Source organism: Centropristis striata, chromosome 16 (genome assembly GCF_030273125.1).
Source record: "Centropristis striata isolate RG_2023a ecotype Rhode Island chromosome 16, C.striata_1.0, whole genome shotgun sequence".
NCBI lineage: Eukaryota > Metazoa > Chordata > Actinopteri > Perciformes > Serranidae > Centropristis > Centropristis striata.
The window spans coordinates 7,389,998-7,406,643 of NC_081532.1; the positions used below are offsets into that span (position 1 = coordinate 7,389,998).

Here is a 16,646-nt window from a genome sequence, read left to right on the forward strand (position 1 = left end):
AAAAGTCATCACGACTTTAGATGAATGTTAACGTTAATAAGCTATTGTTTGCTAAGACTTTCACCATAGCCTCTTGGCCATAGAAAAGATCTGCTTCAAAATCACAATAATTTGTAATAATGCTAATTACTCTATTACTATTTCTGCCGTGGAACATGACCTGGCTCAACAGTAGTCTTCTGTCAACAGGGAAGATAATTAAAATCAAATGCAATATAATTTATAATATAATAATAAATACTGGACCAAAAGATGGCGCATTTTCAGTCCAGTTAGAATGGTGAATACGCTAAAAAAGCTTCCAGCTAACTGCATACGGGGATAAAGAGCCTACATTGGCTGAAGTCACAGATTTTTAAATCACTGCTCTCTCTACGAGGAAAGTTTTACATGGATGAACAATTCATATGAAAAAGTCATATTTAAAAGTCATAATTAATCCTGTTTGAGGTGTCCTGTCCATAGTTTTACAGATGTCTCTTTTATAATGGTGGTCATGTTTGGAGGAGTATTAGCTTTTTGTGTGGCAGCAAATTCATTAATTTATTAAAATCACAAAGGTTTGAATTTAGCAGATACTCAGTTATTTAAAATAAAAAAGCAACCCAGAAATGGTTATGAAAAAACTCTCAATTGGAACAGCAGCTAGCAGCTAGGTGTATCAGGGCTTTCTGTAAGGTTATAATACGGCAGGTGTTGTGTTTTCAGCTCGTTCTGCTGCCCCCTGGTGGACAAAAATCTATTAATGCAGCTTTAAAAATGGTTGTGCACCATTTTAGGAAGAAACTCTTCAGTTGTTCAGCTGAGCAAAGAGCTCGTCAGTGTGGGCAGCTGCAGCAAACGCCTCTCCCTCCACAGGCACTCTGTTCAGTCCATAGTGACACCTTTAATATTGGCCTTTTGCACATGTAAGTAGAAGTCTCCGTAAATAGAACTATACAGCAAAGTGCATGGAAGGAACAGTACAAAAATACCTCTGAATTTACCTCTGCAGCAACACGTTGTTTTTTTTTTTTCTTTTTCAGATTTCTGATTGAAAAGGTGAAAACTCGAGTGAGACCAAGATATCAGTAAATAAATAAAATACAATGTCATACTTTTACCTAGGCAAGATACATAACTCTTAGAAATGTGAAGACATCGTTCCAGTATATAGTTTGACCCCCCTCCCCTCCCCTCCCCTCCCGCTTAGCCACAGCAATCCTCTGTTGTTAGAGCAGAAGGTGACCACATTTAAACAAATATTCAAAATATACAGAAAATATGGAAATATATTATATATAGATACGTATAGAGTACGGAAGTAATGTTCAGGGCAGTTTGACCATGTTCACTGTGTCCACCTCTTCCTCCTCGCCGGTTTGAATGGTGATTTGTCTGCCAGTATGAACTGTCACTGTCGCTCCTCTTCTTCTTCTTTGTGTGATTTCTGAGAACTCTGCAGTGCTCCTTAGGAAACTATGCAAATAAAAATAAATACTATGAATCAATTCCACTGTCACTCAACAACATATTCCCATTTACAATAATATCTTTTGCTATTCCTTATAACGTAGATCAGAAAATAGTTCTTTTATTCCTCTTTTTGTGTGTGTGTGTGTGTGTGTGTTTTTTTTTATTGTTTTATATATTTTTTGCATTTTATCCCCAAAATACTTTTTAAAAAAAGTCGTTCTCGTCAGATGTTGAGAAAAATATAGACCTCTGATTAACTCAACTCTCTCCGGATATAAGACTTCAGTCTCCTCCAGTGGAATGCAGGACCACCCCGGCATCTTCTGGACTTGGTGGTAACCCAATCCCAACTGTAAGCACACTCGTGCAGGCTCAGGACGGCTCTCCTGCAGCCGGGACGAACAGGCCTGACGGCACTAGAGGGCAGGATACTCACCTCAAAGCATCCTTACAGAAGGGGTTGAGGGAGAGAGAGAGAGAGAGAGAAAGAGAGAGAGAGAGAGAGATAGAGAGAGAGAGAGAGAGAGGGAGGGAGGTGTCTGGGAAAACCCTGGGTCTACCTCTCCAAACCTTTCATACCATACAAGACTGACCCAAATTCCACAGTGAGATTTCACCCTTTTACCTCTGAAGTTGTACTTGAAACCCCTGTATGTTTGTATTCTCTCAAGTCTTTCCTGTTTAGAAGCCCTCTATATGACAGTAGGCCTCCAGACTGGAGAAGAGGATGTAAAGGAACCAGAGGCCGAAAAGGAAGGCTGACGTGGCCAGTCTGTGTCCCCGGGGCCCGCCCAGTTCTCCTCCGATGTGGGCCCGGCGCCGGTAAAGCAGCACCGAGATGGCCAGGAAGGCGAAGATGGTGAAGAGAGTGACAGAGAAGGCAAGCGAGCCGGCTTCCACCACAAACGGCTTCCCTTTCGTGTGCCAGTAGATGGCGGCCACCGACCAGGCCAGGCCGATCCCCAGGAAGACGTTGACGGCGTTGCTGCCGGTCACATTCCCGATAGAGGCGTCCGCATAGGTGTCCTGGACTGCTGAGACCTTACTGGCAAAGGTGTCTGCAGAGAGAGAAGTCATTAGATTTACATTAAAATGTTGCTGAACTGTGGCTGGTGCAAAGAAATACATTTAAAAATTATCAGACCACCCTTTTTCTTCAATTTCTTGTTCATTTTAATGCCTGGTACAACTAAAGGTACATTTGTTTGGACAAATATAATGATAACAACAAAAATAGCTTATAAGAGTTTAATTTAAGAGCTGATATCTAGACATTTAACATGGTTTTCTTGATAATAACCAGAATCATTATAAAGAAAACCATGTTCAAACAAATGTACCTTTAGTTGTACCAGGCATTAAAAAGAACAAGAAATGGAAGAAAACAAGGGTGGTCTAATATTTGTTTCCATGACTGTACATGACATCAGCTTTTCCAAACTGTCTCCAAATGTTGCTTTCATTGTTTTCGGAAAAAACTGAAGTTGGAATTCCAAGTTGGAAACTTGGGAAAGATCCATCTAGGCGGAGTTCACCAACATAAAGACACAGTGAACCATTTTTTATCCATTTAGGAATTAAATGTAATTCTATTTTAGATCTTTAAAAGAACTCAACAGAAAATGTAATATCCTTTCCACAGCAAAATTAATACACATAAGCAGATGCTAGCGAGTAAAAAAGACTACTTTCTCAAGGGAGTTTTTCCTTATTTTACTGTCAAATGCTGTCGCGATATTATGATAACTTGTCACTCGGGGATAGACAAGTATAAAAAATGTGTAAGTAAATGTATAAAAAATGATGTATAAAAATGAACACTTCTTTTGGTACCTTTTCTGTTTTGGCAGTTGACGTGCATGTGCAATTGTGTGTGGCGCAAGAGTGACGTGTTCTAATAAGGGGTCTGTATGTTACATTTACAATGCATAATAATATTATAATATAATGTTCTTTAATACAGTTATTTGTTTAAGGAAGCTGCTTTATGAGTAACTTTGCATCAATCCACAGAGAAAAGTTCTATTTTCATTCCAGCTCAAAAATTCAACATACTGGCTACCATATCGTAATCTGTGAATATTTCGCCTCTTAAATCAAAATTGGTTCCAAAAATTCCATATAGGTCAGGCACGAAACCCTCTGCTCTTCCAGACAAAAGTTTTTGATCCACATCTACCACTGTTTCTCTGTGAGCTTTCTGAACTTCACCCCTTTATGTTCTACTATTGTTCAGGACTCAGAAGTAGTTTTTTTGTTTGTTTTTTATTGTAGTTTTTTTTCCAGATTAGATTGATTGGAATAGCTGTTAACGGTGCAAATCATTGTTGGTAGTTGTTGTTTCAGTCTCCAGTTACCTGCCCCCCTGATGTATGACGTCACATAAAAATAAGCTATTATTTAGTTTTGTAAGTCAATGTTTCCAGAAATAAAGAACAGTCTACCACAATTTCACACCATTGTCCTGAGATCTTTCCTGAAAAAGATAAACATGCTGGAAGCAATTTTTTTTTGCCAGAATCCACCTGTCGCTCAAAATATAAATTACACTGTGCAGGCTGGCAATCTTCTCTCTATTGGTCTTGTTTGTTTATCACATTTCTGTATCCTTTTCCCCCCAAAATAAATGCAGTGATGATTTATTAATGCTGCACATTGGACCTTTAATAACAAATATGCTGACAGAGTCAAAGTTTTTGGTGACATATTATTCCTGTCGGGAAAATGAAAATGTCAGTTTGGAGGAAATAAAAATATCAGATGACAAAGCATGTTCACTATGTGAAAAAGTCTCAAAAGCTCACAGGTTTTCCTCACAGTATGAAAAGAAACTTATAATCCATCAAATGACATAAAAACATGAATATAGAAAACTTTAGATTACTGATTTTTCACAATACAAACACGAACATTATCATCATTTTCTCACCTGGGACAGATGTACCGAGTGCCACAAACACCACAGCAGTGACCGAGTCCTTGAGGCCGATGGTGCAGCCGAAGTGAGACGCCAGGTCGCCGATGACGGCCGTGAGCAGGCCGATGATGATGATGGAGGTGAAGAAACAGGCCCAGCCGTTCATGTAGTCCGTGGGAGGAACGCAGGCAAACAGCACCTTCCAGAAGACGGTGAGGAAGTGCATGACGTAGTCGAAACAGGACGGCAGCCGCTCTTCCCCTGTGTCCTCTTCATCCTCATCTGCTTGGGAGAAGTGGGGCCGAGGGGTGAAAGGTGGGATGGATATTGAAGCATAATGGGATGACAGGAGAGAGCGGAGCAGCAGAGGAGCAGAATATTTGTGCAAAGATAAGGAGAGAGACGGGGAAGGGAGGGAAAGTAAATATTAAGAGAAGAGAGGCAGAGAGAAAAAAAAGAGAAGAAGAGATATAGCGATGAAAAAGCAGAAGAGAATATGACAGGAAAACAAAAAAGAAAGACAGATGATGAAGCACAAAGATGAGGAGGATAAAGAGCCAGAGAGGAGTGGGAAAACGTTGGCGAGATAAAGGATCGATAAAGGAGATAAGGGATGACAGGGAGGGGGAGAAAGAGAACAACATTCTCTTAAAATGGCACATTGACTTATTTTTCAGCATGAGACATCATATCACTTCTGCCTGAGAGTTACTGTTGTGTTTATCCAGGTTCAAATGTGCTATGAATACAGATTAATAACAGCCACAGGGCGTTTTTAATTAATTAGAACAACATGTAGTGTTTGCATTTTAATAAATGGGAATAAAGTCTATATACTTAACTAGTTTGTATATGTAACAGACATTAGACTTTAGGTTACACTTAATATTTCTACCTCCAAAGTATAAAAGAGTCTCAAGTTTAATTCTGAGTCCTTAACAAGTCATTAGCCGTGTTTCCACTACAGTCGAATACCCTGAATGAGGCTTGTGTCACTCGCCAAAAACACCTGTAATTTAAATATGAGCCTTCCGTCGTTTGACCAGACGTTTTTTGGCCCTGTGGAAGAGCAGGGCTGTTTTTCTCTCCTGAAAAAAGCTGAAAAAAATGCTGAGCAGGATGTGATGTAGAACTCAACGCCACAACAACACGCGCCATTTGTAAAAGCAGGCAAAGTAGCGAGTAGTCACAAGCGACAATAACCATTAGCCCCTTTCATAGTATGGTCCCGCAAATCCCCACTATATTGCTGGAAAGATTTGTTCCAGCTCTTCGCCTTAGGGCGTTTATAGTGATCCCGCAAAGGCGTAATTTTCTGTCCTTTCATAGTGCAGCCCGGCGTCGTGGAACGAGCTGCACAGTAGTCCAATAATTCTAATAGGCTAACAGTTAGCTCTGTAGCAGTACAGTGTGTATGTGCTGCTGCTGCAGGAGGTGTTCACTTAGCGATCTCTGTTTGTTTACAACAAGCACCAGACACTGTGCACAGTTAGCAACGCCGGTTAATTCGCAATCAGTGGGGACACTTTGAGTATAGTTAGCATGCCCGTTTGTGTATGATCAGCGGCTACTCTGTGCACAGTTAGCCATGCTGGTTTGTTTATGATCAGCGGCAGACGTTGTGCACAGTAAGCGAAGGCGGCCACAGTTGCTTCTCCCGTTTTTAATCCGTAGCGTATATGACGTCATGGTCGAAGCTCTCTCTAAGCGAATAGGCGACGATGGAAAACCATACGACACCTCCGGAGTTGCGTAAATCCCTCTGGGGGCCTTTTTTATAATGGAGACACACTGAGTGAGCGTCCATTTAAGAAGGCGTGGCCTGAAGCTTTCCCATCGGCCACTCTTTCCCCTAATGGAACCACGGCTATAATGTGCTCTTCACCAAATATAAAGCCATTTCAACAGTTATATTACATTGCTCTTTTATAGCATATAGCATGACTTTGGGGAAAGATTTCAAGTATGTTAAGACAAAGTTATAGTCAGTGTTATAGTCCGAGTTAAACTGCAAGTCTAAAGTCCTCAAATATGTGCCCAAGTCATGGTTAAATCATATGATTGGAGCCCACACCTCTGATTTGTTCTGTCAAAGTGAACTGAGTTTATGGGCTCCACTTCATAAAGTGTCATCTTGAAGCAGCTAAAAATGTAAATGGACCCCCTCCTCTGACGGAGGAGCGGGGCGTCCTCTCTGTCCCAGCAGCTCACAGGAAACTCAGCGGACAGGAGGGACACTGTGCTGATTCAAAGTGTCAGGCCATGTGAGCCGCATGCATTTTGCAGCCACGGGTGTATCATGAAAAAATAAAGAGCACCACTGGATTAAATATTTCAGCAGCAAAGTGACGAGGCGAGGCCTTCGCGGCGCTCGCTGTGACTGCAGCGGGCGGAGCGGCAGCTGCACTGCGGGCTGATCTGATGCTGCTGTCGCCCCACATGATGGATGAGGTTTATCTTACGGACATGAGATTAGTCCAGAGCTTCAAGAGCTTTGCTTTCTGGAAGGACTCCACTATAATGAGTTTTTGACGGCTCTTACTGACACCAATACTTTTGGGTTAAAGTTGGTGGGAGCCAATACTTTGAGATGAGAACGTTCAGTATGCAGAGAGTTAGATGGCAAGATTGATACCACTGTTGGTACTGAAAGTTGTACTCATTTTCATCTAATTCTCTGCTAATTTTTCCCAATTGTCAAATTATTCCTTTAACCCTTGTATAGTCTTATCATTCTGATACTCGCCTTGTCCTAAGCGTAAAAAACTACCGCATTATCAAATCTCTAAAATAAAGCAGTATCATTAAATTACAAACCCCAAATTTTATTTTTCATAAAGAGAAATCCTCTGATGCATCAATAACTTTGTCAATATCAGGGTTTTACGTCTTAACAGTTCAGATAAACTGAAGTGAAACAATGACAAACTTGAACTTCTTTGGTGTTCTTGTTATATGGTCTTATATAAGGTACAATAAGGAAATTGGCTACAAAATACTCATCTTCTCTGATTTAAAAAAAAAAATCAGTGCCCCTAACCACAAGGTGAATAAAAGCAACAGCAAGTAAGATTAAACATTTCAACCAATTTTCATCTTGAAAAAAGATAATTTAGGTTGTTTTTTTCTGCTGTTCAACATATTTGCGGGTCAATTTTGTCCCTTAAGACAACACAAAGAACTTCCAAATGATTCAGCATTTAGACTGTGGGATAATGAAACCTTTCACAAATGAAAAAGTTCACAAAAGTTTCATAAAAAGTGGTATCACATACTCTAGCGGTCAAAAGTTTCACCCAGAAAATATCTGTTGCTTTCCATGAAAACAAACTGGTTAATTCATGATTCCCCTACATTAAACTGCCGGCTTAAGTTACTTTTCAGATCAAGATTTAACATGAAAAACATGGTCAGTTTAAAATAATTATACATGTTTATAACAGTTTATTAGATGTTAAAATGAGCATTACCTGGACAACAGTTAAACACTGCTTACATAAATTCATCAATGATAATAATAATCCAATAATATATTATAAATATATTTCACAATCTAAGTGGGTCCATTCTGCATTACGAGTATTTTTAATTTTTCTATACTTTAAGTACATTTTGATGCTGATACTTTAAATCAAGTAAGTTTTGAATGCAGGACCTTTATTTGTAGTGGAGTAATTCTGCAGTGTGGTATAACTACTTTTACTTAAGTAAGGGATCTGGATACTTCTTCCAACACTGGTATAAAATGGAAATTTTGTTTAATTGTAGTTAAATACAGCTCTTAAGTAAATGTACTTAGTTGCATTTCACCACTGCAGAACTAAATATCCATGACCAGTGGTGGAAAAAGTATTCAGATCTCTTACTTCAGTAAAAGTACTAATACAACAGTGTGAAATTACTCCACTACAAGTAAAAGTCCTGCATTGAAAACATACTTAAGTAACAGTACAAAAGTATCAGCAACAAAATGTACTTAAAGTATCAAAAGCAAAAGTACTTGTTACGCAGAATGAACCCACTCAGACGGTTTTATATATTCTAAATCCATTATAGATTATTTGTATTAATACTTTTATGCAAGCAGCATTTTAATTTTGTAAAGACAGTGCTCATTTAATTGCTTAATATCTTGTAATAAGATATCATTTTAAAAAAGTCTAATCACTTTAAATTGATCATATATTTTATGTTAAATCTCGCCCTAGCGAATTAGAAGTAAAAAGTTACATAAAATGGAAATACTCAAGTAAAGAACAAGTACATCAAAATTGTACTTAAGTACAGTATTTGAGTAAATGTACTTAGTCACTTTCCACCACCGTCCACAACAATATAAACAATACTTAAAAATATATAAATAACATGACTGTCTGACCAGGATGTTCTGTAAAAGTGTGCTTTTTACTGCTATGCAAATGTTTAAAATAAATAATTATTATCAAGCGGTTTGGTAACACTTTACAATAACCAACCAAGTGGCGTTTATAGATAGTTTATAGACCAATTATTAACTATTTACAAAGTGCTATACATATTTAATCTTTAAATGTTTTAAACCAATTTCTTAAAGGTCTATGAATTATTTCAAAATCATTAACATACTTAAAATGGTGTTAAAAATGTTATAATGAGTGCAACTAAAACTATTGATAAACTATTAATTATAATTTAATCGCTTGTAAATGGTAAAGTAACTATAAACTTACATTAATATACCATCTATTTGTCATTTATAAATGATCTAGTTAGTTAAACATTAATAAAATATGTATTTACCATTCTTAATGGCCTATATATGGTTTATAAATGATGATTAAACATTAATAAACTATCTGTTTACCAATTATAAATGATGGTTATTGTAAAGTGTTACCAGCGGTTGATGTTAGGTAACAGAGTTTCTGAGCAGGAAACCGTACCTGCACTGACTGTAATGGCCTCCATGAACTGGTCTCTCCAGGAGTTGGTTCCCACCACCAGAGCCAGGTTGGTCTTCTTGATCAGCTTGTCCACTGTGCTCTGTGTGATAAAAACAAGAATGAAACACATGTGTTATTTATGTCCAGATGCTGCTTGAGCACAAGTGAGGAGAAATACATGAGCTCCACCACATGATGGCAGTGACATCAAGTTCAAGGCATCAAAAATCTGTTTGATGCATGATAAAACCACACGCCAGAAACAAATATGGTGGGTAGATTTTTTGGTTGGGAAACGTAAGAGGATGCATATAAACCATATCTCCCACAAAAAAAAAATGCATTTATGTGGTGTGGGTGGCCTCTGAAGAGCAGCTGCTAAAATTAGAAATATGTTGTTTGATGCAAGGTGGCAGCTGAATAACTGAGCATGATGTGTTTTCTGTTCGACTGCATGGAAAACACTGATTCCAGCAGTAATAATCCGTCTGCGTTCGCTCTGTTTGAAGAGTAACCTTTCCCACCTTAAACTCGTATGATTCTTCAATAATGACTTCCAGCTTGGAGTGTTCCCCCAGCACCGGTTTTCCCATCTCTGCGATCCGCCTGGCTTCCTCCTCGTCTGATGTCATCTTCCTGTCTGGTACATCTGAGCGGAGAGGGCGTCAGGGAGCAAAACAAAAAAGAAATCACAGTGAGAAAGATGGCAATCAAATTGTGAGGACACACAGCTGATTAGCATGGTGTGTTGCACAACACAAACAAAACATCAGAGCTTCGCCTCGCTGCCTTTATAACGATCAGAAAAAGAGACAAGATTTGTTTTATATGCAGTATTAAATATATATGCAGCCATGTCTGTCACACTCAGTCAGTGCAAAGTGAAAAACTAGAAGATTTATTGTAGTAATTCTTACTTAAAGTCGGTTTTCTAAAAGCTTTCTCTCTGTGGCGAGAGTCTTGGTGGCTGTCCAACTTTGTTATATAAAGGTTGGACAAACTTGCATGCTTGATTAGTCCCATACAAAGCACTGCAAAGGCAAATATTAAGTGTAGATTCATTTTTTTTAAACCATTTCCCATTATGTTACTTTTATCCCAAACTCTGGACTTTACAAAGACTTCCAAGGTCCCACGTGTCGTAAAGAGTGCTTGTTCTAACTGACTTTGTCTAAAAATCCTACCAAAATCCTACATTTTCAATCACGTAACAACAGAAAAATGCACATTTTAACATTTATTGCTATGTTCTGAATTATCTGAATATATCTTTTAGGGCTGGTTGGTCATTTTGTTTTCCTCTCATCAATGATAAGAAAGTGACCGAACCATATTTTTCTTCCACTCAAGTGTTTTTTTCTCTCTCCTGGGTATAAACATAGACAATATAGAGCCAAATCATACCATAATATCAATTGTGTAGTAATGTAATGTAAGTGTAAAGTATGTAATGTACTTTACTTTAAATGCCACATCAACACAACTCTCCATCATAAGGATTCACATTGAAAAATGAAGTGACAGTCCATGGCCTTACAAGTGTTTACTTTTATTACATATATACTTTTTTAATTTATTTTTTAAATTATTATTATAATTTTTTATTTGATCCCTTATTTATTGTTTTGTTATAGCTGAGAATGTAAGGGCACTTTGTTGTTAAATTTTCTTTGTAATGTGATAAAAAGTGATAAAATGTCCCATCTCTTACATAATATATAATGTAAAAATATAATAAAAAATAACAATGTAAAATATAAATATGTATTACATAAAACAGATCAGATTGCATTATTATTATTATTATTATTATTATTATTATTATTTAATCCCTTTATTGCACTGTATTTTTTGTTATTGCTGAGATTTTTTTTTGATAATAGTAAAATATCCCATCCATTGCATAATATATAATGTAAAAATATAATAAAAATAACAATGTAAAATATAAATATGTATTACATAAAACAGATCAGATTGCATTATTATTATTATTATTATTATTATTATTATTATTATTTAATCCCTTTATTGTACTGTATTTTTTGTTATTGCTGAGATTTTTTTTTGATAATAGTAAAATATCCCATCCATTGCATAATATATAATGTAAAAATATAATAAAAATAACAATGTAAAATATAAATATGTATTATATAAAGCTATCAGATTGCATTCTATCCATCACCTGTTTTTATTATAATTATAATTATAATTATAATTATAATTATAATTATAATTATTATTATTATTATTATTATTATTATTATTATTATTATTATTATTTAATCCCTTTATTGTATTGTATTTTTTGTTATTGCTGAGATTTTTTTTGATAATAGTAATAAAAAAATCAATAAAAATATATGCATAAATAAATAAGGATTCACATAAATAATTGTAGGACAGAACTGAGGCAACAATAAGAAATCAAGTCATTTCAAGGCCTTCCATTCAATGTCAGGGCTCTTTCAAGGCCTTTTTAATATTTCCCCCTTCAAATGCCACCTGATCACTCCTTCTATCTGCCTATCAGACGTGTCCTGGGTGGCTCTGTTGTAAGAAAAAAAAGAAGCCACAATGCTCCACAGAACTCCTGAGTGCAGTGCACACTACAAAGAGCGCCATAACATCAATTCTGTGCTGTCAAACTCTATCAAGAAGGAGCGTCTGTGCATCCAAAGGCCTCTCATCCCGCTCTGTGTGTGACACCCCCACTGAGCCACCTGGTGCAGAGACCTTGTCATCTTTTATACGAGCCCAGAGTCCCAGCCTGCTGCTCTTTGCTGACAACACGCTTACCATTAAATATTAACGTTGCCATTAAAGATCACAGCCCGGTCCCCTTGATAGGAGGGCGTGTCTGCATGCACACACACACATATAGAGGCATGCATAATACACCAGTGCACGAGTTCCTGCACACACACACACACACACACACTTTTAAGCCAAATCAATTACACACCCAAGACAGTGTGTACCCTCAAGTCCTGACAGGATTTCTTTTGCTCATGTTTAAAAATTGATTATCCAGCCATTCCCCTGCTCTGCGCTGCACCATCTACATGACACAATTTCCCTGACGAGGAAGAGGGAAAAAAATAATAACGCAGTCCCACAAAGGTAATTAAATGTCTAATTTTGGAACTGCAGGTTTTTTATCTCAGCGGTTATCAGGTGTTTGTACCTTCCTCTTGACTGCGGAACATGATTTATGGATTTATGATTAATTAATCCGCTGATTAGCGTGAAAATCCATCATTAAGTGCGGGAGAGAGCAGAAAAAGAGCACGTTGTTTGTGGCAGTGACAGGAGGAGAGGATAACAGCAACGGCGAGCAGTTTATTTATATCAAACCTCTCAAAGAAGTGACTCTAAATCTTCATCAGCAGGAAAATAAACCTTCTTTATTGTCATCATGTGAGATTCAGGGTTGATCTTTTAAACCACAGCACACACAAACGCAGAGAAGATGGTTAGTGGAGATGCTAAAAGGAGGAATGGACAGCTTACCGTCAGCTAACAACCGGGCTGTGGAGGAGAGGAGAGAAGGAAGGGAAGGAGGGGAGGAAACAGAAAGAGGATGAGCAGTGGGAATGGAAGACACATGCATAAAATAAGGAGAAGAGATATGTGATGGCCTCACAGAGGAATTGGTATTGACCCTGAGGTGTAATATATATGGTGCTGATTATGCAGCTGGTTGAGGGAGAGGAGCAATGTGGGATTTGTAGTTTTTTATGGGAACAAGGACATGATCAGGGTTTATTAAGGGAAAACATATCTGATAGAAATCAACAAAATGGCACAGTATTTTGTGTCATTATCTCCAGCTACGAGCACAACATGAACTCAGAACTTTATTACTCACAGCAACTGTCAGACTTATAAACCTCTAATAAACAGCAACAGAATTAAATAGTGTTGGAAAAATACATACATTTGCAAGAACTATGCATTTTAACAATAGTGGTAATATCTTTTAAAATTTTCCACCCATTGCATAATATATAATGTAAACATTTTATTAAAAATATGTATATGTATATGATATAATATTATCAGATTGCATATTATCTAATACTACTTTTTAATTATTATTTATTTTTATTTTATCCATTTATTGTATTGTTATTTAAATGTTTTTTGTTATTGCTGAGATCTTAAATTGTATTTGTAATTGTAAAAACATCAATAAAACTCTATGTATAAATAAATAAGGATTCACATTAAGGATGTGAAGGGCTGATTGTTAATATTGCATAATATTTAACGTAAGAATATAATAGAAAATAACAACATGTGATATATTATCAGATCGCATACTATCTAATTCCACTTCTTCTTCTACTACTACTATTTACAATAATATAAAATAATATATATTACCTAATAATATAATGATATAAAAAAATACATTGTGCCTATATTTAAATAAATTAAGCCCTACATGGCAAAATATAAATGAATATTAATGTAAAAATATTTTAAGAGTTCAATTGCAAAAACAGATACCTCAGTTTTGATTATTTTTATTTTTTTGTCTAATTTCTTAAAATAACTCCTGAAGTCAATTCATTATATACATAGACATATATCATTTTTGTATTCTAATTAATACGCTTAATAGGCTCAATATCATTTCAAAATTCAACTGTGAAAAATTAAAGGATGACAGACACAGATTTATAAAAAGGATATGGTTACAATGGTAAGGTAATCGTAACAGCAGTGTTTTTTTCTGATCATATCAAATATTTTTAGTGTCAACCTAAATTATAAGATTTGTTTGTTCTCCAGATTGCTGTTGTGCATAAAAAAATATCTTCTTCTGTACAAAAACTGAAATATAATAGTTGGTGGATATATACATATACATATACATATACATGTACTTATTTTTTCATGTAAGAGTCAGTGTTGCCACTGTCGGAGGTGAGGATGATGAGATCTTATTTGACAGCTTCAGATGGGAGAAAGGTGAGGGGCAGCGAATAAACAACAACAAATCCTGCTGTGAATCGCTGCCAGCCAAACTTAAAACTTGTAAAGTTTCAGTGTCTCATGGAGGCCTAAATGCTCCTGCAGAAACTTTTCTATTCTGTAGATACAGAATCTTAGTAATTATTAGGGTGTTGAAAATGTCAGATCGACAATTAGATATCATATCTGCAGAATACGGAGTTTTAATTAAAACACTGCGGCTGGTATCAGCTTTTAAAATAGTCCCATTTGCAGTGAGAAGAAAAGTTAAACACATCCACACAATTACAGAGATGCTTGAGTCATTTCACACAGAAATACAACTAAACGGTTACTTGTTATATTGGACTTACTAAATTATTTTTGGACCTTTTAAAATTATACTATTTGATTACAGTCCCACTCTTAAATGTGGGGCTTATAAACGTGACATTAAAAAAAAAGTCCCTTTTGTCCCTTATTGGCATCCAATGAGGCGGGGATCTTATATCCAAAGGAGAGTCATTTACGAGTCATTTACTTGTCCCGAGTCAGACTAAAGTCCCAACTTCAAGGACTTGAGACGTGCGTGATTGACATTAATAAATTTGACTTATCTGACTCAGACAGATGTCTCAAAGATCTCGACGGTTTTTAATCAAATATTTTCATTTTCCTAGATATTGAGAACACACATAAAAAAAACAAAAAAAACATGATTGGACAACGCACACAAACCTGGCATCCTACCTAGAGACAGACAAACAAATTCAAAGATTTTGTTGTTGATGACACCAGAAACACCAAAACATCAAACTTTATCCGTCTCTACAAATTTCAAATCTGTATTGTCATTTCAGAGCCCCACTCTCTGTTGTTGTTTATTCAGGAGGTTTGTTATTGATTAATAGAAAATGTCAAATTATAATAAGACTCATCAAGTGTAAACGGACTGCAACAGTTTTAGTTAATGTTATAAATAAAAGTGATTTGTGACTGGCCCAATTGTCACCGCAATGTGATGTGTAACTTCCTCCCACCTCTGATCCTAAGAGTTAAAAAAAAAAGGAAAAGTAATCTAAAAGATGAGATGAGGGCTGAGTAAGGTGTTTGCAGGGATAACTGTTTGTCTTTATTTTGTATTTTATATTGTTCTTTATAAAAAGAGAAATAAATATGTCTATATAAACATTTAAACATGTATTTCTTTTCTGTTTTTATTAACTTTGTTCCTATTTTCTGTTAACAATGTAAATGTTATCTAGGATTTAATAAGTTTGCACTTCTTCCCACTCCTTTTGGACACTTAAACTGATTTACAAGTGTTTTATTATTTATTTTGTATTATGTCTTTTATTGTCTGAAATGGTTACTTTTCCGATTAGTTAAGGGGTGAATGGGAGGTGGGATTTGTATTTGATCTTTTTAGTCAATGAGGTGGAATTACTATAGGTTATTATATGATATGCATACATTTGTATGCGTTTATTGATTTTTTAAAATTTACTTATTTAATTTTTTCTTAATTCTGGCTTCTGACTTTGTTATCATTTTTGTTTTATTATTTATAGCCCTACTAATATTTTCCTTTAACATGCTAGAAATAATTTTAAATTTTAAATACCAAAAAAAGACAAAAAAGAATTGAGATTCAAGGCTTGTTAAGACCAAGGTTATTATAGTTAACGAAATAATGAAAACTAGAATTGAAAAATAATTTCCGTTAACTGAAATTAAAAACAAAAATAAATATAAAAAAAAAAAAAAAAGATAACTGAAACTGTATTGTGTGGTTACAAAACTAAAAATTAAAGTGAAAATGTCCTTCGCTTTCGTCTTTGTCAACTTTTTTCATACAGGAAGCCTTAGTATACTAGTATATATACTCAATTTCCCTGAGGGAGCAATCCCAAGGGATAAATAAAGTTTTATCTTATCTTATCTTATCTTATCTTAGTAAATCTGTTTATTGAGACTGGGATGTTACACGACTATGTGAATCAATTGCCTTCAAAAAAGGTCAGCACTTCACTCAACCAAAATCCAAAACACTTGGAGCTGCAATAGTTAATAACCTCATTGGAGCTAAGATGGATAAGGCAAAGGAAATGAAGGTTTAATTTATTGTGACATTTTGAATCTGGCACCCAACAAATACCCCATTACAAAAAACTAAAACTAACACTAAAACTAATAAAAACTAAGCATTTAAAAAAAAAAAAAAAAGATATAAAAAACAGCAAACTTACTCTAAAAACTAATTAAAACTAACTGAATTTGAAAACAAAAATTCACAACGAAATTAAAACTAAACTAATGAAAAATCTAAAACTATTATAACCTTGGTTTAGACGTTGCATGTGGTTGCATGAGCTGCATGAATAACT

At 35.7% G+C, this 16,646-nt stretch overlaps 1 protein-coding gene across 1 annotated transcript in view; it reads right to left on the reverse strand.

Annotated features, from left to right (window-relative positions):
* Positions 1 to 1,291: 1,291 nt before the first annotated feature.
* slc8a3 (solute carrier family 8 member 3) overlaps positions 1,292 to 16,646 on the reverse strand; it is a 133,390-nt gene continuing 118,035 nt past the window's right edge. Inside the window, exons 4-7 of the mRNA XM_059352957.1 lie at positions 9,819 to 9,943; positions 9,295 to 9,394; positions 4,385 to 4,654; positions 1,292 to 2,513 (exon numbers count right to left, since the gene is read on the reverse strand). Of these exons, the coding sequence (XP_059208940.1) occupies positions 2,137 to 2,513; positions 4,385 to 4,654; positions 9,295 to 9,394; positions 9,819 to 9,943 (872 nt within the window). The 3' untranslated portion in view covers positions 1,292 to 2,136. The remainder of the gene's footprint in view (positions 2,514 to 4,384; positions 4,655 to 9,294; positions 9,395 to 9,818; positions 9,944 to 16,646) is intronic.